General features: G+C 44.9%; 1 protein-coding gene across 1 annotated transcript in view; it reads right to left on the reverse strand.

Annotated features, from left to right (window-relative positions):
• Nucleotides 1–350: 350 nt before the first annotated feature.
• LOC134654815 (uncharacterized) overlaps nucleotides 351–27,483 on the reverse strand; it is a 184,031-nt gene continuing 156,898 nt past the window's right edge. The window contains exons 7-33 of the mRNA XM_063510286.1: nucleotides 25,037–25,255; nucleotides 24,031–24,185; nucleotides 23,683–23,859; nucleotides 21,823–21,976; nucleotides 19,541–19,642; nucleotides 19,164–19,274; nucleotides 17,049–17,207; nucleotides 16,346–16,465; nucleotides 14,875–15,074; nucleotides 13,197–13,262; nucleotides 11,760–11,873; nucleotides 11,618–11,716; nucleotides 11,476–11,574; nucleotides 11,334–11,432; nucleotides 11,192–11,290; nucleotides 11,050–11,148; nucleotides 10,908–11,006; nucleotides 10,766–10,864; nucleotides 10,624–10,722; nucleotides 10,482–10,580; nucleotides 9,390–9,604; nucleotides 8,166–8,302; nucleotides 6,348–6,476; nucleotides 4,387–4,464; nucleotides 2,744–3,819; nucleotides 2,311–2,403; nucleotides 351–533 (exon numbers count right to left, since the gene is read on the reverse strand). Coding sequence (XP_063366356.1) covers nucleotides 359–533; nucleotides 2,311–2,403; nucleotides 2,744–3,819; nucleotides 4,387–4,464; nucleotides 6,348–6,476; nucleotides 8,166–8,302; nucleotides 9,390–9,604; nucleotides 10,482–10,580; nucleotides 10,624–10,722; nucleotides 10,766–10,864; nucleotides 10,908–11,006; nucleotides 11,050–11,148; nucleotides 11,192–11,290; nucleotides 11,334–11,432; nucleotides 11,476–11,574; nucleotides 11,618–11,716; nucleotides 11,760–11,873; nucleotides 13,197–13,262; nucleotides 14,875–15,074; nucleotides 16,346–16,465; nucleotides 17,049–17,207; nucleotides 19,164–19,274; nucleotides 19,541–19,642; nucleotides 21,823–21,976; nucleotides 23,683–23,859; nucleotides 24,031–24,185; nucleotides 25,037–25,255 — 4,371 coding nt within the window. The 3' untranslated portion in view covers nucleotides 351–358. The remainder of the gene's footprint in view (nucleotides 534–2,310; nucleotides 2,404–2,743; nucleotides 3,820–4,386; nucleotides 4,465–6,347; nucleotides 6,477–8,165; nucleotides 8,303–9,389; nucleotides 9,605–10,481; nucleotides 10,581–10,623; nucleotides 10,723–10,765; nucleotides 10,865–10,907; nucleotides 11,007–11,049; nucleotides 11,149–11,191; nucleotides 11,291–11,333; nucleotides 11,433–11,475; nucleotides 11,575–11,617; nucleotides 11,717–11,759; nucleotides 11,874–13,196; nucleotides 13,263–14,874; nucleotides 15,075–16,345; nucleotides 16,466–17,048; nucleotides 17,208–19,163; nucleotides 19,275–19,540; nucleotides 19,643–21,822; nucleotides 21,977–23,682; nucleotides 23,860–24,030; nucleotides 24,186–25,036; nucleotides 25,256–27,483) is intronic.

Raw genomic sequence — 27,483 nt, forward strand, 5'->3', positions numbered from 1 at the left:
CGAGTGAGCGAGCGACAGCGGTCGTTCGGGCGGATTCGGAGTTTCGGACGCGTCATTCGCTTCGCTATTCCGCGGGAACGAGAAGTCTGTCTCTCTCTCATTCATAAGATGACGCAAAGTCAGCAAGTGCCGATACAGTTGTGAGCGGGGCAACTGATACGCACGGATATAAAGATATAAAAGAGTGATACATATCCCAGTGATGAAAAGATATATATCAGTCTTTTCCCTCTACTGACACATTTCGCCCATGTCTAGAGCCAACGTCGGGGCCGCGACGCGACAGTCTTCGCCTCGGGTCCGCAGTTTCGCGGTGATCCCGCTCGGAGCGCTAGTGCTGCAGTAGGGCCGGGAGCGCTCAGTCGGTGTACCAGAGGTGCTGGTTGGGGTGCTGCGGCACGAGGTATGTGGGCGAGTAGGGCTGCAGGTAGGCGGGCAGGCGCGCGCTGGCGTGGTGCGCGGGCGGCGGCACGCCCGCCACCGCGCCCACGCCCACGCCCACGCCGCCCGGCACGCCCACGCCCACGCCGCCGCTACAATAGGGATGATGACACATGTTGAATTTTATAACAAAATAGATAGCAAACGAGCAATTTATCACAATAATGTGGATATTAAAATAAAATATTGAAAAATTACAGGACCTGAAAGTTTCAAAATTTAAGTTTTTTTTTAACTTCCAAAAACGATAAAAGTAAGGGTACCATTCGATTCCTTACATTTAATCCAAAAAAATATTGTATAGCAACTATATACATAAACGCAATATTTCACCGACAAAAACGCAATTTTCTTGTTTTGTCCATACTACAAGATGGGCGATGACGTCACGGCCTCTGGCCGTTTTGTATAGGGCGTTTCGCGAGTGAAGTGCGACTGTCGGACTTTGACTACAATTTCTGACTTTTGTGTTACTTTAATGCAATGGGTCCCATATAGACATTTGATCCTAAAAACAAACCCGATCGATTGATACAATAAAAAAAATTAGTCATGTAGCCTATTACACACGACATTATTATCGACGGGCCGTTTTTTTGATAGATTACCCGTGAGTACAGGTAATATTAAGACCCATTCCTAAACTTGTCGAGGGAGGGAATCGACGCAGGCCGGGTATGTCTAATTTTCTACCCGATTAGCGCGACGGCGCGAAATCGGAGCGTATCTCTACATACTTCCCCGTCGGTTCAGGAGCGGGACTAATGTCGTGCAGATTTCTACTGATGAGTCGGACGATACATTAAAATTTTAATAGTATTTTATGCAACCGTTGTTTAAGAGGGGTCAAAAAAGGCGAGTGGCGTGAGTAACAATTTGAGGCGAAGCCGAAAATTGTTAATAAAGACGCCACGAGTATTTTTTGACTCAGTTAAACAACGTTGCATACAATACTTTTTCTACGACCAAACACTTACTTTGAAATAAAATTGTAAATTTAACAAATATTTTTCATGTCATCTAGTGGACTTCTACCTACGATATCTACCTGTTTTTAGTGATTCTTGTGCTATTACTGATATTCTTCAGGCGTAGACACTAAGTTTTTGTCTTCATCCATTTTAACTTGAAAGACACACTGTTATTTAAAACAAAAGTTAAGTTTTCATTCGACAGGCACAATAGTATTCATATTCAAGATTCACAATATTCAAGAAGTAACAAAGAATGGAGGGTACGAGCGGGAAAAGAAGGAATGAAATTAAAAAAAACATGTCTATGATTCACTTATTTGTCAGATATGACATTCACACCCATAAGTGAGAGCGAGAAAGATATATTTCTTTCTCGCTCTCACTTATGGGTGCGACGAACCAAGGTCGCGTTGCGGTGTGACAGTGTGTTATGACTATAAGGTTGGCAACAATGTATTTTTTAAGTGGCCGTTACACGAAGTATTGTAAAAGAGCCAAAAAGATACTGCGTGTATGCACAAATGCTTTTTTAGGGAATAGACTAAAGATTTGTCTTGACAACTTTAAGATAGGGTTTTAAAGATGTGTGCACGACCCTTTAAATGACAAATAAAAGTACGGGAGTAGAAAAAATAATAAAAAGGATTTAGACGCTTAAAGGTATGAATACTAACATTTTAAAGAAATAACTAGTCTGCAAGACGATACGAACTGTAAACTGTCTAAAACGATTTGTGTTTGCTCAAAAGTAACCTACTGCAATAAAATGTCGAATCGAAACTACAAAAACAAAACACAATCGCTGGAAACTGCGGAATAATTTATTATTTAGCAGTTGCCTAATTATATAGGAATCGTCATCTTATAAAACAACAATAAGAGAGTAGGTACTCACGTGTGATAGTGATAGGTGGGCACGTATAACGGCGGTGGTAAGTATCCGGGAGACACCCCTCCCGCCGGCGACAGAACGCCTCCGCTACCAGTTCTGGAAATATTAACAAATTAATTTAATATGAGAATTGAAAGCTGTGCCATACTCTTCAATTTTAATTTAAGAAATAAGTTAATTTTATTTTGATAAGTATAAAAAGAATTGTATACCTAAGATAGGTACTACTTTGTAGTATAGTGTCAGTGGTGCGCCCGCAAGGCCGCACACCGAATGCGTGTGCGTAGACGTGCACGTGTGCGTTGTAATATACAGATCTTTATGAGACAGCACGCTTGCGTGACGTGTGCGTGCGCGGCTCCAACATTTTAGCGCACGCGCACGTGCACCGTGGCCTTTAAAGTGCACTCACAGGGGTACAGTGTTGTATACTGACTTGTAGTGGTTGTGCGGGTGGTGGTGCCAGGCGTGCGCGGCGTGGTGCGCGGCGTGCGGCGCGTGCGCGTGCTGCTTGTGCGCGGGTACTCGCAGGGGTACAGTGTTGTATACTGACTTGTAGTGGTTGTGCGGGTGGTGGTGCCAGGCGTGCGCGGCGTGGTGCGCGGCGTGCGGCGCGTGCGCGTGCTGCTTGTGCGCGGGTACTCGCAGGGGTACAGTGTTGTATACTGACTTGTAGTGGTTGTGCGGGTGGTGGTGCCAGGCGTGCGCGGCGTGGTGCGCGGCGTGCGGCGCGTGCGCGTGCTGCTTGTGCGCGGGTACTCGCAGGGGTACAGTGTTGTATACTGACTTGTAGTGGTTGTGCGGGTGGTGGTGCCAGGCGTGCGCGGCGTGGTGCGCGGCGTGCGGCGCGTGCGCGTGCTGCTTGTGCGCGGGTACTCGCAGGGGTACAGTGTTGTATACTGACTTGTAGTGGTTGTGCGGGTGGTGGTGCCAGGCGTGCGCGGCGTGGTGCGCGGCGTGCGGCGCGTGCGCGTGCTGCTTGTGCGCGGGTACTCGCAGGGGTACAGTGTTGTATACTGACTTGTAGTGGTTGTGCGGGTGGTGGTGCCAGGCGTGCGCGGCGTGGTGCGCGGCGTGCGGCGCGTGCGCGTGCTGCTTGTGCGCGGGTACTCGCAGGGGTACAGTGTTGTATACTGACTTGTAGTGGTTGTGCGGGTGGTGGTGCCAGGCGTGCGCGGCGTGGTGCGCGGCGTGCGGCGCGTGCGCGTGCTGCTTGTGCGCGGGTACTCGCAGGGGTACAGTGTTGTATACTGACTTGTAGTGGTTGTGCGGGTGGTGGTGCCAGGCGTGCGCGGCGTGGTGCGCGGCGTGCGGCGCGTGCGCGTGCTGCTTGTGCGCGGGTACTCGCAGGGGTACAGTGTTGTATACTGACTTGTAGTGGTTGTGCGGGTGGTGGTGCCAGGCGTGCGCGGCGTGGTGCGCGGCGTGCGGCGCGTGCGCGTGCTGCTTGTGCGCGGGCGGCGCGCCCGCCGCCGCCGCCGCGCCGTGAGGGTACTCGCGGCAGCCGCCCGTCTGGAATAATTATTACATTTTTATATGTCGGTTACAATTTGCCGCAGTGGACAGGCATCGTGTAAACGCCGACTAAAGGCTTCGTCACACAGGCGCGTTTTCCGGGCGGGGCGTGAGCGGGGCGCGCCGCTTTTACATATAAAACGCTCACGCCCCGCCCGGAAAGCGCACCTGTGTGACGGAACCTTTATACCGCTGCCTCTTGGCTTGTCTTGTGTAAAACCTTATTTGTAAATACATCCGTTTATTTGACAGCTGTGTAGACAAACTAAGATGTCATCGACTATTGAGAAGAATGTTCTAGTTTCATCCTTAATGTTTTTAAAATACATGTATTCTAGTCGCTAACTAATGATAAAAACCAATCCATTGTAGATCAGATAAACCTAATTGATTGATTAATGGCGTTTAAAGCTTTAAAGAGTTTAAAACATTTATCACTAATGTCTCCTTCGGAGGATTCTTATCATAGGTACCTACATATTGTGTCTGTGTGTCTGTATATACATATTTCAAGTCTGCGATTGTAATGTAAATGTACAGTGTTGTGAGTGATATTTTACTCACACTATCCCTCTTGTTGTGCTGCGTCGGCACGTACTGGTTGCACTGGTACTCGTTCGTGGGCCGGACGGCCGTACCAGTCTAAAACGTAGATCATATTTAATGTAAGCTGTGAGTACTAACTTTTATCTCGTATAATGTTATTGGTAAATAATTGACAGGCTTTTGAAATCCAAGTTTATCTGGCTTTTTATCAGGCCAGAGATTTCTAAAATAAAATGCAATATTGTCACAACATGGATCCTACATAACAGAAAAAGGGCCGCCAACGCAAATTCTTTTTTCTCAAACATACTCCAAAATGTATGCGTTAATGTCACGAAATGAAGACATGAAGTTGCTCATTTATGGCTCCTTACATTACTTCTTGACCTAGGCCAAGAAGTAATGTAGGGAGTTAGTGGTGCGTTAAGGACGCAGCTATAAGTTAGAGCGAGAAAGAAGGTCGCTGTCCGATGCGGTAGTGTGTTAAGGCTTTAAAAAAAATGTCAATTGCCATATAAAGAATTTAAAAAAATGACTGACAGCAGTTTGTTTAAAACGCCGTTACGTCATCAAGGTCACGTGACAGTTTGGAGCGTTTAGGCGCGAAATTGAAACACGAAACTTATTATACATGTTTTTTTATTCAAAATTAATGAATATATTTTTTTAATATTTTTTTCTGTAATTATTACGTGTCTATCTACAAAATGAAACCAGTTCCAAAAAATTGTCAACATCCCTATTGCCTATTCATTAATACGTCTAGTAATTTTGTAAGTCTAAACCGACCACATAGGTACACCGTTCGTCCCCAGTCGTCGTTCGTTCGAAGCAGGGATGTTGCGAACATCCGCATCCGCATCCGCAACCGCGGAACTTCCGCATTATTTTCAACATCCGCATCTGCATCCGCATCCGCATAAAATCGATGCGGAGCTTATGCGGATGCGGATGTCAAACAAGTCGGTACAGGAACGTCTTAGCGGCGGCGTAAGTGCTAGGTAATTTCGTCATTACCTATAACGAAATCGTCTAGACCCAGAAAAATCGGCCAAGTTACTGTTTATTAAATATAACGCACCTATATTCTTGCTCAAATACTAAACGTTTCATTTTTTTTTAACAAAAAATACTAAAAATGTAATATTTGACGTTTTCAAAGTACCTAATCTTGACATCCGCATCCGCATCCGCATCCGCGGATGTGAGCCTTTAAATATCCGCATCCGCATCCGCATCCGCGGATGTCAAAAAATCTGCATCCGCAACATCCCTGGTTCGAAGTATGGCGTCGTTCGTTTCACTAACGAAGTCATACTTGTGAACCCTGTGATTTTTCTGTTTTCGGCGATAACTTTTAGGCCCTTCTCTCACGAGACTATTCAAATGCTACGCGACTGAGATGCAAACCATGATCGCCTACTGGTATGCTACTCGTTTCCGCACACGGTGCTACGCAAATGAGACTATTTTGTGTCATTTGCGGAATAACATTGGTGCGACAATGTCTAGCTCCAGCGATAAAGACAATCTTCTGCTCTATTTTTATTGCAAGAACAACACACAACCACATAACATCTCACCTACATCTTTCTCACATCATCACACATACAAGAACACACACACACACACACCAGGTCTTTTCTTACATAATCAGGCTGCATAATTATATAAACATGGATACTTTTCCACCTCTTGAACGAAATTTATATTAAAAACTTGTTCCGCCGCCATCTGGAGCATACAACGCGTATACGACTCGAGTCGCGTGCGACCAGCAAGACAGTATCATGCGACTGATATCAAACGCTTCGTCGACGCGTCTCGTCGTGTGGAAATAAATATGGCGGGTACTCACAAGCGACGCGTAGGATACGCGTACGAAACACAAATCGCTTGAGAGTAGCCTCGTGAGAGAAGGGCCTTATAGTCCTAGTAAAAATCGATGAAATTGAGTAAAATTGTGATCGGGAGCCGACCTGCTGGTAATGGTGGTGGTCGGCCGGCGGCGGGTCGTGCTTGTGCGCCTCCTGCTGCGCGAGCGCCAGCAGCCGCTTCTTCTGGCTCTGCGGAGTGACCTGCGCGCGCGCCGCCGGGGCTGACGGTTGCTGTATGCCAAAAAGACATGGTAACAAATAGGGTACATTCCTACTAGTCAAATAAGCTTCTTTTTTAGAACTGTCAAAACGATTTGCTAATATGGAATTTATATGAAAACAAATGTAGTGACGTCACGGTAAACTCACACTTTTTATAATTCAATCCGACTTATTAAATACAAATTGTGTTTAAAAATAGCTGCTGTCTATGTTTTTCTAATAATTATCTGGTGCTTTATTTCGTGCACGGTTTGAAATAATTTATTCAAAGTACAGGAAACATCCCTATTAATCAACTATTTTGTGTTGTTATTCTGTCCCATCAGCGAGGAGACAATAGTAGCATAGATTGTTAGAAGAACTGCTGTACCATTTTCTACTAACATGCTCAGTAGATGTCCCATTATGGAAAGGTCTTATAACTATCATAAAATGCAAGTTTGGTTCATTTAAATACGAAAAACCTAGAATTCTAAGAATGACTCAGGAGACCGTTAACCATAGCAACTTATGACAACAAAAAGTTGATTATTAACCCAGTTACTAGTTATTTTATAGCATAAATTCATTTAAAAAATTCAGTTATTTCCTAAATGTCTGAATAACATTACCAATAAACCGGCCAAGTGCGAGTCGGACTCGCGCACGGAGAGTTCCGCACCATCAACAAAAAATAGAGCAAAACAAGCAAAAAAACGGTCACCCATCCAAGTACTGGCCCCGCACGACGTTGCTAACTTCGACGTTATGGTTATGACGTACCGTGTGATGGTGGTGGCAGGGCTGCGGCTCGGGCTTGACGTGCGGGTCGTCCCGCGGCGAGCGCGCGCTGCAGATGACGTTATATTAGTGTGGTTATGACGTACCGTGTGATGGTGGTGGCAGGGCTGCGGCTCGGGCTTGACGTGCGGGTCGTCCCGCGGCGAGCGCGCGCTGCAGATGACGTTATATTAGTGTGGTTATGACGTACCGTGTGATGGTGGTGGCAGGGCTGCGGCTCGGGCTTGACGTGCGGGTCGTCCCGCGGCGAGCGCGCGCTGCAGATGACGTTATATTAGTGTGGTTATGACGTACCGTGTGATGGTGGTGGCAGGGCTGCGGCTCGGGCTTGACGTGCGGGTCGTCCCGCGGCGAGCGCGCGCTGCAGATGACGTTATATTAGTGTGGTTATGACGTACCGTGTGATGGTGGTGGCAGGGCTGCGGCTCGGGCTTGACGTGCGGGTCGTCCCGCGGCGAGCGCGCGCTGCAGATGACGTTATATTAGTGTGGTTATGACGTACCGTGTGATGGTGGTGGCAGGGCTGCGGCTCGGGCTTGACGTGCGGGTCGTCCCGCGGCGAGCGCGCGCTGCAGATGACGTTATATTAGTGTGGTTATGACGTACCGTGTGATGGTGGTGGCAGGGCTGCGGCTCGGGCTTGACGTGCGGGTCGTCCCGCGGCGAGCGCGCGCTGCAGATGACGTTATATTAGTGTGGTTATGACGTACCGTGTGATGGTGGTGGCAGGGCTGCGGCTCGGGCTTGACGTGCGGGTCGTCCCGCGGCGAGCGCGCGCTGCAGATGACGTTATATTAGTGTGGTTATGACGTACCGTGTGATGGTGGTGGCAGGGCTGCGGCTCGGGCTTGACGTGCGGGTCGTCCCGCGGCGAGCGCGCGCTGCAGATGACGTTATATTAGTGTGGTTATGACGTACCGTGTGATGGTGGTGGCAGGGCTGCGGCTCGGGCTTGACGTGCGGGTCGTCCCGCGGCGAGCGCGCGCTGCAGATGACGCCAGGCGCCGCCGCCGTGGGGGCACAATGCCCGCTGCCGCCCGCTATAAATAACAAAAAAATATAATATCACAATTTGCTCAATATTTATATATAAGTTTAATTGAGGTTTTGACATTTCGCATCTAATGCGTGCACGTGCGCATTTCAATGTAAGTTTCCGCTAGGACGGCGAACGATGTGGGGTGACAGCTCATTTGCGGATTCGCATATTCCGACGCGCCTATCAACTGCCTAAGGTATATTCGACTTAAAATGGCGCGCTTTTAAAAATGACCAAGATGCATCGTGATTCCTGAGTCAACATTACAAACTTTATTTTAACTACGAAATTTCGACTGACTGAAGAAAGTGAGTGATAATAAAACGCTTCAAATTAATTCGCTAGATGCCGATTCTGGCAACATCGAGCACTCACTAAAGTCTATTTTTTTATTCGGTAGACTGAAATGACATTTCATAGTATGAATATCATATGTCATTTCATACTATGAAATGTCATTTTAGTCTACGGAATAAAAAAATAGATTTTATACATGATGATTAAAATGAAATGCAAAGCAGTCGCAAATTCGCTGTTTATTTTTTCGATGGCCTCCATTAGAAGAAGTCCGAAACAAGCATAGGTATATATACTCGGTCAACCAGATTTTGACAGTAGAAAAAGGCGGCAAATTTGAAAAATGTAGGCGTGAAAGGATTTCGTCCCATAGAAAATTTGAATTTCGCGCCTTTTTTCACTGACAAGATTTGGTTAGCCAGCTATAATCTTGGAGGATACAACTAAACGGAGTAGCCATTAACAGGCTTTCCCCTCTGTCGAAAATAGGCGGCCAACGGTCATACACAATGTATGGACTGACGTTTATCTGACATGGCTATTTTTACGTTACGCATACATTTGACGTTCCCCTCCCCCGCAAAAATCGGCAGACTGTTTTGTACAGAAAATTACAGACATGGCGTCTCCGTTTGATTATATCCTCCAAGGCTATAATACTGCCCTGCTAAGCCGAAAAGCGCTATCTCAAAAGAAAATTCATTGCTAACTTATACTCTAGTTTCTATAGCTGAGAATTCCATTTTCAAAATCATTTGTTTTTGAGATAGCGCTACTTGGCTTAGGAGGGCAGAATAGACAGTAACCTCTGTTGTGTGTGACGGGCGCGGGCGCGGGCTTGTGCGCGCCGTTTCCGTCGTCGTCGTCGTCGTCGGAGATGGTGATGACGGACACGGCGGGCGACGGCGTGTCGCGGATGGTGATGGTGTGCGCCGCGCCCGTCGCCGCCGCCGCCGCCGGGCCCGCGGTCGCGCCAGCGCCGCCCGAGCCCCAAGACGCTCGCCCGCCGCCGATGTTGCTTCTGCGACAAAGTATGCATCATCACAAAACAATCAACTTGAATAAAATTTAAAACCTTCGCGTTTTGAACACATATTAACTCACATTTATAGACGGGTCTAACGCGAAATTTATTCAATTACCTTTATATACCGTAAAGGTAATTGAATAAATTTCGCGTTAGACCCGTCTATAAATGTGAGTTAACTTAAATAAATCCCGTTTATATAAAAAAAGCGGGTTGCACTCAGGGAGTGCCGGCAGAAGTGAAAACTCAATCACTATAGCAAAATGTCTGCAGCACTATATATAATTGAGGTTAACGTTAGCGTTATTTCGTCGCATTACTTGAAACCCCTAAGCACATCACTGTTAGTACTCGAGTTATATTAATACCAGTCAGAGCGAAACTCACTAGATTGCATTTAAATCAATAAAGAAAAACTCAATAACATTGAAGTAACAGTTTTTCGATCAGGTCACGTGTCCGTCTTACGGTCTCGTGACACCTGTTACGAGTTTAACATTTTTTTCCCCATCACAAAAAGTGCACAGCGCCGCTAAAGAAGTTTTCACTTCAAAAAAATGCCTGCCCATAAACAATGGTTATATCAAATATACAAAAAATAACAAAAAAAGGTGGGGATCCGTTTAAAGGCATATTCGGTATAGTGTTCTGATTAGAAAAAAGTAGACTTTTTTTTTGACGGAGAGTTGTCCAAGTCAGCCAACCCTCCATACAAAGGGCAAACATTTTTCTCTCTGTTCTGTTTTTCATATAAATTCCATTGTACGAGTATCTAAACATATTGACAGTTCGAAAAAGAAATTAATTCGATCAAAATACCCTATTTGCATATAATATTTTTGCGCGTAACATTTGATCGCATTCTACTCACGTGTTCTGTTCGTGCGTATGCCTGTTGTGCCGCGAGGGCGGCGTGCCCTCCTTCACTCGCTTCTTCACGGGCGACAGCTGAGTCGGCTCCTTGCCCCCACTGCTCCCATACTGTACAGTAACACATTATATATTCTACTCACGTGTTCTGTTCGTGCGTATGCCTGTTGTGCCGCGAGGGCGGCGTGCCCTCCTTCACTCGCTTCTTCACGGGCGACAGCTGAGTCGGCTCCTTGCCCCCACTGCTCCCATACTGTACAGTAACACATTATATATTCTACTCACGTGTTCTGTTCGTGCGTATGCCTGTTGTGCCGCGAGGGCGGCGTGCCCTCCTTCACTCGCTTCTTCACGGGCGACAGCTGAGTCGGCTCCTTGCCCCCACTGCTCCCATACTGTACAGTAACACATTATATATTCTACTCACGTGTTCTGTTCGTGCGTATGCCTGTTGTGCCGCGAGGGCGGCGTGCCCTCCTTCACTCGCTTCTTCACGGGCGACAGCTGAGTCGGCTCCTTGCCCCCACTGCTCCCATACTGTACAGTAACACATTATATATTCTACTCACGTGTTCTGTTCGTGCGTATGCCTGTTGTGCCGCGAGGGCGGCGTGCCCTCCTTCACTCGCTTCTTCACGGGCGACAGCTGAGTCGGCTCCTTGCCCCCACTGCTCCCATACTGTACAGTAACACATTATATATTCTACTCACGTGTTCTGTTCGTGCGTATGCCTGTTGTGCCGCGAGGGCGGCGTGCCCTCCTTCACTCGCTTCTTCACGGGCGACAGCTGAGTCGGCTCCTTGCCCCCACTGCTCCCATACTGTACAGTAACACATTATATATTCTACTCACGTGTTCTGTTCGTGCGTATGCCTGTTGTGCCGCGAGGGCGGCGTGCCCTCCTTCACTCGCTTCTTCACGGGCGACAGCTGAGTCGGCTCCTTGCCCCCACTGCTCCCATACTGTACAGTAACACATTATATATTCTACTCACGTGTTCTGTTCGTGCGTATGCCTGTTGTGCCGCGAGGGCGGCGTGCCCTCCTTCACTCGCTTCTTCACGGGCGACAGCTGAGTCGGCTCCTTGCCCCCACTGCTCCCATACTGTACAGTAACACATTATATATTCTACTCACGTGTTCTGTTCGTGCGTATGCCTGTTGTGCCGCGAGGGCGGCGTGCCCTCCTTCACTCGCTTCTTCACGGGCGACAGCTGAGTCGGCTCCTTGCCCCCACTGCTCCCATACTGTACAGTAACACATTATATATTCTACTCACGTGTTCTGTTCGTGCGTATGCCTGTTGTGCCGCGAGGGCGGCGTGCCCTCCTTCACTCGCTTCTTCACGGGCGACAGCTGAGTCGGCTCCTTCTTGCCCCCACTGCTCGCCATACTGTACAACAGTTACACATTAATATACTTGGTAAACCAGATCTTGACAGTAGAAAAAGGCGGCAAATTTGAAAAATGTAGGCGCGAAGGGATATCGTCCCATAGAAAATTTGAATTTCGCGCCTTTTTTTACTGACAAGATTTGGTTGACCAGCTATATAAAGGTTATTCATGGGTCTATTACTGGGTAAATTCATCTAAGCTTCTTAAACTTAAACTTTGTTAAAATAAGCTCTACTAGTACTAAACTGGGTTGTAGTAAACGATTATTAAAATAAAGTGGTTTTGAAAAATCAAACACAGTCATAATATATGATCAAATGATAACAGAAAATAACACTTCTTTGCTGTAGGTATATTTGTGTCGTTTGCAAGCTAAATGTCAGTTGTCATAAGGGTAGTTTCTCATCCTTATTGACAAACGACAACGCGATAAGTTTTGCACAAAACGTCGCAATTGATGATTGGAAGTTTTTTTAAATCTTTGGCCGAAACTTGTTTCCAACTACGAACAAAACAAATAAATACGAATCATTCGTATAAGTATATCACATACGTATATGGCCCGAAAAAAGTGCACTAACTCGGTGGACTTACTGCTTTACCTAACTTTTTACACGTTTTTTTTGTTCTAAAATACACTCCAACTAATTTCAAAATTATGTTAGCTATGGTGTAAAAAAACTTAAAATATTAACATATAAAAGTAAAATACAATTATATTTGTAGAGCTGTTAAGAAGGAACAATTAAAGGTAAATGGTAGCATGGCTGTTTGACATTTTTTTTATAGGCATATTTTTTACGTCAATAACCAAAATACCGATACAATAGACTACGATCAAGAATGGCTACGGCACAAAATATTTCGCGACTACCACAAGTGCGAATGTACAGTTAAATTATTGATTTAATAGCGTAAATCAACTAAATCATATTATGGACAGTTGGGTCACACGTCAATTATGTTCACGTCTCTCCTGTAGACACACTCAAAGTAAGGGCCATAAATCCTAATTTTCTGATTGAACCCTTATTCGCATAAAGGGGTACTCATTTTCTATTAACCTGTGTGATAAAACCATTGCTTAAATTTACATAAGCCGTTAATTATTGTCCACAGGAATTCAGAGTTATTTCATTCGGACTTGACTGTCTTTCTGTTTGTAGGTCTATTCGTTTGGATTTTTACAATGATATAAATACGTGTAAGAACTCAAATAAATCCTTATAATGACGCAACATCACAAACACAGAGCACACACAAGGGATGGGGTATGAAGATGGGTGAAACTGAAAGTGTACAGCTAAATTAGGGTCGGCACCTGTATTGGTGTGTTTGGTGATGCGGCTGGTAGTGGGCCACCGCGCTCGTCTGCTGCTTTGTCGATCTGTTGACAACCCTGACGATGTAGAACATCGTAGGTACGTTTATAGGTAAGTAGGATTCCTAATACATACTGGAGCATACTAGTTGTATAGATTACGTTACTAGTATGTTTGGGGGTGTAACATATGTTATAGAAATCCAAGAATTAAAAAGATAAGGCAAATTGGATATACGTTTACGGCCTTTCTTATCATTCGTGACTGAATGTAAGTCCTTGATTATTAATATAATTTAACGAGAATTTTAACAAAATTATATGTCTTACTGCTCAAATTATTACAAATAGAAGCTTCTATTTCTTATATGAGGTACGCAACGTTTATTACAGGAACGTATAGGTATAATAGTAAGTGAGTCTACTTTAAATTAATAAAAAATAAATTCTAGTTGCGACGCATGGATCTGTATTCGATGTTTTTATCCGGTAGTATTTTTAGGATAATAGATAAAATGTGTAGGACAAACTTGTATGTAACATTCGCCTACGTTAAATAATCGTTAAACATCGGAACAATTGCAGAAACCCACAGTAGCGCAAGCTGTACGCATCATGGTTCCTTTTGCCCCGTGTCACATGGGCAGCGGCTAAGGGTGCTATTCCATCTGTCCAATATCTTGGTCCAATGTCATTGCGTCTCACTCTCTCATAAATCAAAATGTGAGACAAAATACACATCGGACAAAGCAATCATTCTCCATACCTAGATCCAGTCGATAGACCCAAAATGAAATTGAACAGATGGAATACCACCCTAAGGAACGCGGGTCTCATTCGAAGGTCACTTAAAAAACCGGCCAAGTGCGAGTCGGACTCGCGCACGGAGGGTTCCGCACCATCAACAAAAAATAGAAAACAAGCAAAAAAACGGTCACCCATCCAAGTACTGACCCCGCCCGACGTTGCTTAACTTCGATCAAAAATCACGTTTGTTGTATGGGAGCCCCACTTAAATCTTTATTTTATTCTGTTTTTAGTATTTGTTGTTATAGCGGCAACAGAAATACATCATCTGTGAAAATTTCAACTGTCTAGCTATCACGGTTCGTGAGATACAGTCTGGTGACAGACGGACGGACGGACGGACGGACGGACGGACGGACGGACGGACGGACGGACGGACGGACAGCGGAGTCTTAGTAATAGGGTCCCGTTTTTACCCTTTGGGTACGGAACCCTAAAAACCGTGCGTTCCGTGCGAATTAGTACAAACGAGTGACGTGACGCCGAAGTGAATATGCCCTCGCCGATTATATCTTAGAGCCACTTGCCCCCTCCCACTAACTCGGGGTTGACCAGTTAAACCCGGGGTTACCATGGTTACCAGTACAATTTGACACTAGGTTAACGGTTTAACCGCTTAAACCCGGGTTAGGGTGATGGTGCAAGTGGGCCTTAGTCGAAGCATAGAGAAAAAAATACATAGAGTGCTCACTCCATACATCAGTTTTAGTACCAAAAAGACTATTAGCATCTAGCATCGAATAGCGGAACTATCAGTACTGCTACTTGACAATAGATGTAGACACTGAAATTAATAGTCTGAACTGATGTATGGAGTGAGCTCTCTATGTATTTTTTTCTCTATGGTCGAAGTAAAAGCTGGGTCGCTAACCTCTTGTGCGGATGGTGGTGCAGATGGTGGGGGTGGAAGTCCCACACGTCGGGCTCGGGCAGCGGCGCGGGCTCCACGATGAGCGGCGCGCGCCACTCGCCCACGTCGCCCACGCCGCCCACGCCCACGCCCACGCCGCCCACGCCGTGCTGGTGGTGTGCTGCGGCCGCTGCTGCCGCCGCCGCTGCTAGTTGCTGCACCTAGGGGGTACGTTTGAATCAGGGATGTTGCGAATATCCGCAACTGCGGAACTTCCGCAGTATTTTCAACGTCCGCATCCGCATCCGCATAAAATCGATGCGGATTTAATGCGGATGCGGATGTGAAACAGGTCGGTAGAGGAACGTCTTAGCATCGGCGTAAGTGCTAGACTGCTAGGTCATTTAGTCATTAACCAAAAAAACCTATTAGAAATGAGCAGTCAAGCGTGAGTGGAACTTAATGTACGGAACCCTTGGAACGCGAGTCCGACTCGCACTTGGCCGGTTTTTTGAAATAAAAATGACTAAAATGTAATATTTGACGTTTTTTATGGTACTATCTTGACATCCGCATCCGCATCCGCATCCGCGGATGTGAGCCTTTAAAAATCCGCATCCGCGGATGTCAAAAAATCGGCATCCGCAACATCCCTGGTTTGAATCAGTGCTGCACTATAACAAAACTAAATTCTAAAGATTTGCGCACGTATCTGGTTCCCTCAGGTACATACAAAAAATCGAAGGGTTGGTTCTGATTTTCACAAGAATACAATACTTTCGTGCAGATTTGGATACTTATCGTCATGTGACAACCAAAAAAATATACTACCAAAAATTCAAGAGTGAACCGTACTACATATTTATAAAACAAGGTTGATTTTTTTTGTGCCATCTGGGAGTTTTAGTTGTCACCTGACGATACAGTCCCACGCTATGTATAATAATAAACATGAAATATTCAAATGGCAAAGTAATCTTACATTGTTTTTAATGTAATGAATTCTGATCATTCCACTGAACTCAATCAATTAAATGAGTAGAGAAATGGGTTATACATTAAAGTGTCATTCAATAGAACTTGCTAACTATGTAAACAAAAGTTACTAGTAAATTGACATTCAGTGTCAGTTTTAGTATGGGGATTTGTTTACATAGTTAGCAAGTTCTATTGAATGACACTTTACGTCTGCAATGATTTAGCTTATAATAATCGCTCTTTGTTTTTCTATAGAATTAAGACAGATAACTACTAAATAAAGTCTATTTTTTTATTCGGTAGACTGAAATGACATTTCATAGTATGAACATCATGTGTCATTTCATAATATGAAATGTCATTTTAGTCTACCGAATAAAAAAATAGACTTTACTACATCGAACACATTCATCGAAGATTCGACTATTAGTAAAGACTTGTCATTCAATTTGAAACAAAAGTCGTGGATATCACTAGCAAACGTGTTAAAGTGGACAAGAAGTAGATTACTGACCTGATAGGCGGGGGGACACAGGATGGATGACACAAACTGGTGCGGGAAGGGTTCCGCAGCTCGCGTCGCATATTGTCGCGCACCGCTTACCGCCACGCGGCCACCTTGATATAGCTGGTACTGGAAAACAAATATAAATTATATTTTAAATTTCGGGTGTCATTTATAGCGTTGGGTTTCAGTGTTAAAAAGGAATCCGAGCGAATCGCAGAGAAATATTCTTCGGAGTATAACACCAACAAAAATTATCAAGAAAGACGTCGTCGATGAGTTGAACGATCGCCATACTACTACTACTACTAGATAACAAACACATAGACGCCTAACAACAACTGTTAAGGCTTGGCCAGACACAGAGCGCGACGCAGCGCCGCGTTCGCGTCGCGCGACCGCGGCACATGCTAACAGGTTGCCGACGTCAAACAGACTGCGTCCCGCCGGTATCACGCCCCGCGCCGCGCGGACGCGGCGAGACGCGGCGGGCCGCCGCGTCGCGCTGGGTCACATCAGTCGGATCGGACGTTAGGCAGCGAGCGGTGGCGCGCGGCCGCGCCGCGTTCGCGCGCACGATGAGGGCGTGTTGAGAGCGCGGTCCGCGCGCGCCCTGTTTGAACAGTCATCGCGTTGGCATCACGCGGCGCGGACGCGGCGCTGCGTCGCGCTCTGTGTTTGGCCAAGGCTTTAGAGTAAGGTAGGCACTTACCAGGTTGTCGTAGGGCTGCGGCGGCAGGCGCTGCTGGTTGATGGTGAGCGCCAGGTGGTGCGCGGAGGGCGCGGCGGCGGGCGCCACCACGCCCCCCACGTACTCCCCCCCCACCCCCACCCCCACCCCGCCCGGCCCGCTGCCCGACCGCCGGCACACCTGAAATAGGGATGATGACACATGTTGAATTTTATAACAAAATCTAGTAATATATATAGCAAACGAGCAATTTATCACAATAATGTGGACGTTAAAATAAAATATTGAAAAATTACAAAATTACAGGACCTGAAAGTTTCAAAATTTAAGTTTTTTTTTAACTTCCAAAAACGACGAAAGTAAGGGTACCATTCGATTCCTTACATTTCATACAAAAAAATATTGTATAGCAACTATATACATAAACGCAATATTTCACCGACAAAAACGCAATTTTCTTATTTTGTCCATACTACAAGATGGGCGATGACGTCACGGCCTCTGGCCGTTTTGTATAGGGCGTTTCGCGAGTGAAGTGCGACTGTCGGACTTTGACTACAATTTCAGACTTTTGTGTTACTTTAATGCAATGGGTCCCATATAGACATTTGATCCTAAAAACAAACCCGATCGATTGATACCATAAAAAAAATTAGTCATGTAGCCTATTATACATGCTCAGACATGGAAACAGATTGCAAGACATACCTACCAACTCTTAATGTCAAGGTAGGATTTCCGTACCTGAGAGGCATAACACTGTAAGTGCCATTTTAGTAATTTTACAGGAGAAGCGATTTTATGTCAAAGTTTGTGTTACAAGGATTTTCGAACAACATAAAATGACACAAGAGGTTTGTGTCACAGTTTTTTAAATTAATCAACAGTAAATATATTTGACATTATTATGTGTTACTTTCGAGTTATCATCATTTTGTACTTATAAGATATATTTTTCAATAAAACTAAAAAACTACCCCACATACAGTATTCTGCTTCTAAGCTTATTTCAAACTCGAGGAGTTACAGTAATATTAAAGATCCTTAACGTGATTGAAAATACTGTAATATCATTTTTATAACAATAACGAGTCCGTTTAAATGCAAATGACCATTGTAATAAACTTAAACTGATTATAATAATATGGAAATTTTAATTTTAGTCAGGACATACAGTAAAATGCCTTACAATATGCCTAGCATTATAGTGTATGTGCACTCAGAACCGTAAACTCTCTGGACATACCTTAAAATGAACCTAGTAGCATTTTACTGTATTTCACTCACATCAAAATGTTTCCCAGAGGGTTATAACTTACAGTAAAATGCATTTGAAAAACTTCGAATTGGTAGTATTATCGATAAATATAGTTTCGATATATAAGTTTTATGGATCGATGGAGCATCAGAAATTATGTACGATACTGTAAAAAACCGAAAATCACAAAAAAAATGGACTTACAGTCCTCCTCTCAGTTACGGATTTAAGGGTGGTATTCCACCTATCCAATTTCTTTCTCCAATGTGCATTGCGTCTCACTCGCTCATCAAGCAAAAGGTGAGATGCATATACACATTGGACCAAGATTTTAACAGACTGACTGACCACCCTTAGAAATTGTCAGTAACGTCTTTGCCTACCCTACAGAAAAGTATTTATACTCTTAAGGCCGAATGTACCCCATTTTAATGAAATCGGTAATTATAATTAATGTAATTCATTATGTATCAGACCTATTTGGGGTGTTATTTGCAGTTCTGAATATCCGTTGTGAAATTCCCGAATGTTTCAGTGAAATCCCCGGACAACATACATATTTAAATGTCCAAAAATAAAATACTTTTTAGTGGTACTTCTGTCAAAAATCTCCTTAACAAAACAATAATGCCTGCCTGTGAAGCCGCGGTCCTGGGTTCGAATCCCAGTAAGGGCATTTATTTGTGTGATGAGCACAGATATTTGTTCCTGAGTCATGGTTGTTTTCTATGTATTTAAGTATTTGTATATTATATCTATCGTTGTCTGAGTACCCACAACACAAGCCTTCTTGAGCTTACCGTGGGGTTTAGTCAATTTGTGTAAAAATGTCCATTAATATTTATTTATTTTATTTAATAATAGTTATATGTATGTACCTCCATCATTTGCACGGACGCCTTGACGTTGTTGCAGTGCGCGTAGTCCACAAGGTGTGCGAGTGTCACGAAGGCGTGGTTCAGCGCCTCGCCCGGGGTGATCCTTCGTTCCTGACATTTATTGTATACCATTATTATTTAAAATACAACCGATTTCAACCAATTGAGTCGGCATCGTCTAACATATAAGTGATAATTCGACGTATAAAGCTTATTTAATCAGTACGATATAAATAGTTGTACATTTGGGAAAACATAAAACATCTGTACAAGTGTTCAAAGAATAATATTTATATACATTGCACGAAGTCAAATTTAAATAACAAAAGGGACTCTTGCCGATAACTTCCAATTTATGAACCTGATCCATTACTAACCTGATCCATAGTGAGCATTCTCTTGAGTAAATCTATGAATTCCCTTCTGTCCGCCTTCTCGGCCAAGAGTTGGCCGCCTTCTAGATCCGTTGGCACATTAACCTGAAATAACATACGAATACATTAACTTAGTTACAAATGAACCCTCGCGTGTCCGAGCATACTTGCTAGACGAGGAGATAACCAGAAATACTTTTAATATCAGGGACCGTGGCATTTTTGCATAGAAGCAGGCAATTTTCTGCCCTACCAACGTACACACGATTATAGTATGAATTTTGGGTCATTCATCAACAATCTCATTCCCTTGGCTATACATATTCGTAAATTCCCAGGAGATTCCGATAAGCCGTTTTGATTGTAGATGGAACTTGGCACGGATTACATGGTCACCAAAAACGAGCTGCTATGAAAGCGGGATCTTCTGCGTACTGCGCACGTAGTACTTTTTGTGAGACCGACAAAACACGTTCGCGTTCGTGTTTCCGTAAACATACGACGTTAGATTATTCATTACATCTGTAAACCCCGTATATTTCGCTGTTCTAAAATGACCAAGTGTCTGGTGTCATTTGTACTGCTGACATCAGCAGGGTGGTGTACGTACCTGTCCGATGTCGTCGAGGCAGTTGAAGATGTACTTCCTGGCCTCCTTGCTCTTGATGCCCGTTTCCAGCTGATGTTGAGTATGGTACAGAACGCGCCAGAAGTCTAGAAGTTTCGCTATGTTCTGAAGTGACTTCATGTCTGGTGTCATTTGTACTGCTGGCATCAGCAGGGTGGTGTACGTACCTGTCCGATGTCGTCGAGGCAGTTGAAGATGTACTTCCTGGCCTCCTTGCTCTTGATGCCCGTTTCCAGCTGATGTTGAGTATGGTACAGAACGCGCCAGAAGTCTAGAAGTTTCGCTATGTTCTGAAGTGACTTCATGTCTGGTGTAATTTGTACTGCTGGCTTTTCAGCAGCGAGGTGTACGTACCTGTCCGATGTCGTCGAGGCAGTTGAAGATGTACTTCCTGGCCTCCTTGCTCTTGATGCCCGTTTCCAGCTGATGTTGAGTATGGTACAGAACGCGCCAGAAGTCTAGAAGTTTCGCTATATTCTGAAGTGACTTCATGTCTGGTGTCATTTGTACTGCTGGCTTTTCAGCAGGGTGGGGTACGCACCTGTCCGATGTCGTCGAGGCACTTGAAGATGTACTTCCTGGCCTCCTTGCTCTTGATGCCCGTTTCCAGCTGATGTTGAGTATGGTACAGAACGCGCCAGAAGTCTAGAAGTTTCGCTATGTTCTGAAGTGACTTCATGTCTGGTGTCATTTGTACTGCTGGCTTTTCAGCAGGGTGGGGTACGCACCTGTCCGATGTCGTCGAGGCACTTGAAGATGTACTTCCTGGCCTCCTTGCTCTTGATGCCCGTTTCCAGCTGATGTTGAGTATGGTACAGAACGCGCCAGAAGTCTAGAAGTTTCGCTATGTTCTGAAGTGACTTCATGTCTGGTGTCATTTGTACTGCTGGCTTTTCAGCAGGGTGGGGTACGCACCTGTCCGATGTCGTCGAGGCACTTGAAGATGTACTTCCTGGCCTCCTTGCTCTTGATGCCCGTTTCCAGCTGATGTTGAGTATGGTACAGAACGCGCCACACGTCTAGAAGTTTCGCTATGTTCTGAAGTGACTTCATGTCTGGTGTCATTTGTACTGCTGGCTTATCAGCAGCGAGGTGTACGTACCTGTCCGATGTTATCGAGGCAGTTGAAGATGTACTTCCTGGCCTCCTTGCTCTTGATGCCCGTTTCCAGCTGATGTTGAGTAGGGTACAGAACGCGCCAGAAGTCTAGAAGTTTCGCTATGTTCTGAAGTGACTTCATGTCTGGTGTCATTTGTACTGCTGGCATCAGCAGGGTGGTGTACGTACCTGTCCGATGTCGTCGAGGCAGTTGAAGATGTACTTCCTGGCCTCCTTGCTCTTGATGCCCGTTTCCAGCTGATGTTGAGTATGATACAGAACGCGCCAGAAGTCTAGAAGTTTCGCTATGTTCTGAAGTGACTTCATGTCTGGTGTCATTTGTACTGCTGGCATCAGCAGGGTGGTGTACGTACCTGTCCGATGTCGTCGAGGCAGTTGAAGATGTACTTCCTGGCCTCCTTGCTCTTGATGCCCATTTCCAGCTGATGTTGAGTATGGTACAGAACGCGCCAGAAGTCTAGAAGTTTCGCTATGTTCCGAAGTGACTTCATGTCTGGTGTCATTTGTACTGCTGGCATCAGCAGGGTGGTGTACGTACCTGTCCGATGTCGTCGAGGCAGTTGAAGATGTACTTCCTGGCCTCCTTGCTCTTGATGCCGGTCTCCAGCTCGTGCTCCTCGGGCGTCTTCAGCCGCCAGAACGGGTACGTGCTGTCCACGTCGCGGTAGAAGAACTTGGCCGTTTTTGACGCACTGCAATTTAAAATTTAAACTCACAATTTGTTTGGATCAAGAATGTTACAGTGCGTGTAAGATAACATTGCGCCGAGTTGGCAAGTGACAGACTTTTGAAACGTGAGTAACGTGACATTTACATTTTAATCCGGTGCAGAAATGTTATATGGTAGCGTACTTATAAATTATTGAGCGTATTTTGATGATGACAAAGACAAAAACATTTGCCGGCAATTTGGAAATGGCTGCAAAAGTTAATTATGAAACCATAATAAGTGAACACAATTGTACAGAGGTTGTAAACAAAACATAAATTATTAGAAGCAGTTACATATACTTTCAGTTCGTAACAAAACTACTAAATTTACCGTGATTAAAGATATAGAGTCACGAGTTTTAATTTAATTAGGTACGAATTACTTACTGAATTTTGGTTAGCAACCGACGATTAGCAACAAGTACAAATTGCACAAATATTCACATACTGTGCAAGGCAAGCTTTAAAGTCATTATAATTTGCAGGTTCTAGAGTTACTTTTGTTATTTTTCCTCAAAATACATTTCCTTATTTGCTACCTTATAAATAGCTGTGATTCGGTTATACTGACGGGGATTATTTTGTACACACAAATATCAAGTAGCGTTTTCCTCAGGCAGACAATTCATTTATAATACAAAGATTAATTGAAATTCTAATGCAATCATGGATCCATTGTTACGGGCAATGTTATTTAAATGTCATTAAAAAACTAAAATATAAAAAGATAATGTAACGCCGCACAACCAAATTCAACTACGCAAGATTATGACCAAACTGTTAAGCATCATTTTCGGATTGCTGTATTTATATTGCATTCGTACGCTCTTGAGGGCCCGGGAACAGTTCTGCCACCACGCAGCCGAGCGACCACATGTCTATGTGACACTAGAGTCACTCACCTGTTCAGCATGTGCTCGGTGGGCAGGCCCTGCGTCTGCGAGATGTACCGGATCTGGTCGTACTCCGAGGAGCCGGGGTACAGCGGCCAGCCAAGGAACAGTTCTGCCACCACGCAGCCGAGCGACCACATGTCTATGTAACACTAGACTCACTCACCTGTTCAGCATGTGCTCGGTGGGCAGGCCCTGCGTCTGCGAGATGTACCGGATCTGGTCGTACTCCGAGGAGCCGGGGTACAGCGGCCAGCCAAGGAACAGTTCTGCCACCACGCAGCCGAGCGACCACATGTCTATGTAACACTAGAGTCACTCACCTGTTCAGCATGTGCTCGGTGGGCAGGCCCTGCGTCTGCGAGATGTACCGGATCTGGTCGTACTCCGAGGAGCCGGGGTACAGCGGCCAGCCCAGGAACAGTTCTGCCACCACGCAGCCGAGCGACCACATGTCTATGTAACACTAGGGTCACTGACCTGTTCAGCATGTGCTCGGTGGGCAGGCCCTGCGTCTGCGAGATGTACCGGATCTGGTCGTACTCCGAGGAGCCGGGGTACAGCGGCCAGCCAAGGAACAGTTCTGCCACCACGCAGCCGAGCGACCACATGTCTATGTAACACTAGAGTCACTCACCTGTTCAGCATGTGCTCGGTGGGCAGGCCCTGCGTCTGCGAGATGTACCGGATCTGGTCGTACTCCGAGGAGCCGGGGTACAGCGGCCAGCCCAGGAACAGTTCTGCCACCACGCAGCCGAGCGACCACATGTCTATGTAACACTAGGGTCACTGACCTGTTCAGCATGTGCTCGGTGGGCAGGCCCTGCGTCTGCGAGATGTACCGGATCTGGTCGTACTCCGAGGAGCCGGGGTACAGCGGCCAGCCAAGGAACAGTTCTGCCACCACGCAGCCGAGCGACCACATGTCGATCGCTTCGCAGAACGCTAGGCCCAGGATGATCTCGGGAGCTCTGGAACATTTTCAAAGAACAATTAACTCCTTCCTTTTCTAAATTTAATTCTAAGTTTACACGGGCACCTTTTGCTGATAGCCAGTGCTGTAGATACTATACTAGTACTAGTAGTACTACCTACAATCACTTCAAATGTAAGTTTTGTCGGCAAACAAAACACTTATGTACCTGTAGTATCGACTCTGCAGGTAGGTGTTGCAGACTGCCTTGCTGACGTGCGAGGCGCTGCCAAAGTCGATGACCTTGACCCTGTAGGGCTGCCGCGCCGGCTCCACCAGCATGATGTTCTCCGGCTTCAGGTCCGCGTGGATCAACCCTAGTTGCTGCAAGGAAAAGGAGAAAATTAGAAGATTAAAACACCCTAGACTTGAAAACAATTGGCGCACGAAAGAATGTGCCTGAGTAGGTAACTAATGTAATAAGCAAAGAAAGCAGTTGCTTATGGACACCATGTCTAGGGAGGCATCAAATTCTGAAGAATGGATGAGATTAGCCTCTCAACTCCCACGTGTGACGTCACCCATAAGCGTTCTGGCTCATATATGAGCCGTGGGATATGACGGGTTACAGTAGTGTCCATAGTAACTGATTTGCTTAGGCCGCTTGTGTGATGCCCACCAAAAATTACACAGAAAAGAAATATTGTATTCAAAAATTGCATTCCTTCCAGGAATATTTTTCTTTTTGAGTTTTCTGAACGTATGGCGATATATGTATATCTAAAGATGTAATCGTTTTTCGATAGATGTCGCTATACGCCACCCCAAAGGCGGGTATGCATAAAGGAAGGAATGGAAAAATTTGCGATGTCCTGGTAGGCTTCCGTAGCTCAATTGGTTAATTTCATTTATTCAATTCAAGTAACATGACTCATATAATTTGTTAGTATACATTATTTATTCTTAACTCTAATGTTAGTTCCTAATTAATAAATTAAATTACACATAATATGGACTGCAAGAAACATGCATCTCACAGCAGTGCCTCAAGTATGGACAGTCATACCTGTCCGCAATAGAGCGCAGGATAGGTTAAGAGCAACACACAGATTGTGGAGGATGCGGGTTCAAGTCCTGCCGGAAGCGTAACTTTTTCATTTTTTCCTTTAATATAAAATTTGATATATGTATACGTTACAACGTATGAACCAGTAATAAAACATGTGATTTCTTACCTTTAGCTTGAGCAGCGCCGTGAGCACCTGCTGCAGTATGGGTCGGATGTACTTGAGCGGCAGCGGGCTGAACTTGTTCTGCTTGAGGAAGTCGTACAGGTTCTGTTCTAGCATCTCGAACACGAGGCACGTGTGCGAGCGGTGCTGGAAACACTCGTACGCGCGGACGAAGTTGAACTCGTCCGCGGACTCTTGAGAGAGCCGGGAGAGGATCGACACCTGCAGAACGAACACTTGGTTAAAATAGCAATAGAGAGCTCAATCCGTGGCAATCGTCCTAAAGTTCAATCGAAACTCTTAACTCTACATCGCATAATCTTTCAATAAGCTGTGTCATACGGAAACATGATACCCATCGTCTGTGGGATTTCTTCAAAGTAATAAAGTACACTGGATTGGATATACTCTACGATATCTCATCACATTTCAATTTATCACGGTGGCTTTTGAGAACGCATGCGTGAGGAAATACGAATTAATTGCGATATCGCACGGTAAATGATGTGACATTGTCAATAAAATTATGTACTTAAGTTGGAGACATTAACGTAGCAGTCACCCTTCTACATGTATTTTCAAAGTCGATAGCCTATTTAGTACATACTCGCATATGTATCCTCAGATAGCATCAACAGCTAGGTATTTACTCAGGTCAAAGTATCGCACCGGTCGTTTAACTCGCCTCATCGCGAATTCAGAACGCGCACCCGTATGGACTAAAACATGTCCTGACAAACTAAGTTCCCCTTTAAATCCCATTACATTTGTAAATAAATACCAGTGGGCGGCGGGTCAAACTCCTAAAATTAAGGAGACTCTTCAAAGACGATATTTCTTAGTTAAATTGACGTCAAACAATTTTAGGTCGTGTTTATGTTTAGACGCGATTCATAATAAAGTACGTGACGCGCATGAAATAGGGCGTCAAAATAAGCAACCTCTTTGATTAAAGGCAACCCACTTTGCATGGGTTTAATTATATCGGGGACGCATGTGTATAAATAAGGTTATTTAAAAGTGGCTTCTGATCTAAAGGGTACGTTGGGCGAAAGGCCATATCTACATATGCATCTAGTGACATATGATCTTATTCCTTGGGATGACAGTGTGAGAGTAAATATTTTGAGGCAAGAGGAATGGTCAGACACTCTGGTGTTTAAACAGAGCGCTTTGGAGCGCTGCCAAGCTCCATAATGTAGCTACGGAAAATTCTATAAGTATTGTTAGGATGATACTTAATCAGAGGTAATTAACGTGGTTATTTTTAACGGGAACGGAGTTGTTTGTGCCAAGCTTATTGTTTACTAATGATGTTTGCGAGGGATTATGACCTAACGTTATCTCATTATCTGGTTAAATAAGTTTTTTGATGTGATTAAACTTATTTGGCTTACTATTCGCAAAGGGCCTTTGGGTTTCTACAGTTTCGTTAGTGCCACGTTAAAAATACGTTACAGATATTGTTAAGAATAGCTTATGAGCCAGTATATACTTTAAAACTAGTTAACACTGATTTAAACTTTCACGATTTTTACACATTATTAAATTATACAACGGGACTTAATCGCGTATCTAAGTTTTAAGATTTACCTCCGACGTTTCGAGGACGGCGTTGTCCCCGTGGTCTCGGAGAAGACTGGCTTAAGTTGACATCAGCATCGTCTAACCGCGCGAGTTTTTCGAACTACCCGCACTTGGTCTTGTTTATCCGCTTGAACGTTTTGCGCACTAGGGATGTCACTCTGTCGACACACAACACTAACGATATTCGATTTACCTAAGGTCACCGAAGGACGTTATTCCGTATCAGTCACCTGGCGTTTACAAAATTGATTGCAGTTGTGGTAGTTCCTATATCGGAGAAACAAAGCGCACAATAGCAGAAAGAGTTAAGGAACATATTGCAGCTGTCAAAAATCGTCAGGTGAACAAGTCTGCCGTGGCTGAGCATTTACTGGAGTCAGGACCAAACCACTGGATTGAGCTGCATAACCCTAAAATCCTGTCCACGGATCGTCATTTCTACAGCAGGAAAGTACGGGAAGCCATTGAAATCAAAAACATAGTAATTTCAATCGGGACGAGGGTTTCAAGATCTCATCCACATGGAATCCAGTCATTAGTAAATGTAAGCGTAAACGAATATCGACAGTCGATAAATCGAATATCGTTAGTGTTGTATGTCGACAGAGTGACATCCCTAGTGCGCAAAACGTTCAAGCGGATAAACAAGACCAAGTGCGGGTAGTTCGAAAAACTCGCGCGGTTAGACGATGCTGATGTCAACTTAAGCCAGTCTTCTCCGGGACCACGGGGACAACGCCGTCCTCGAAACGTCGGAGGTAAATCTTAAAACTTAGATACGCGATTAAGTCCCGTTGTATAATTTAATAATGTTTAAAACTAGTTACCCAGAAATGGTCCTGCTCCCAATCCCAATCATTGGG

This window comes from Cydia amplana, chromosome 15 (assembly GCF_948474715.1).
Source record: "Cydia amplana chromosome 15, ilCydAmpl1.1, whole genome shotgun sequence".
NCBI lineage: Eukaryota > Metazoa > Arthropoda > Insecta > Lepidoptera > Tortricidae > Cydia > Cydia amplana.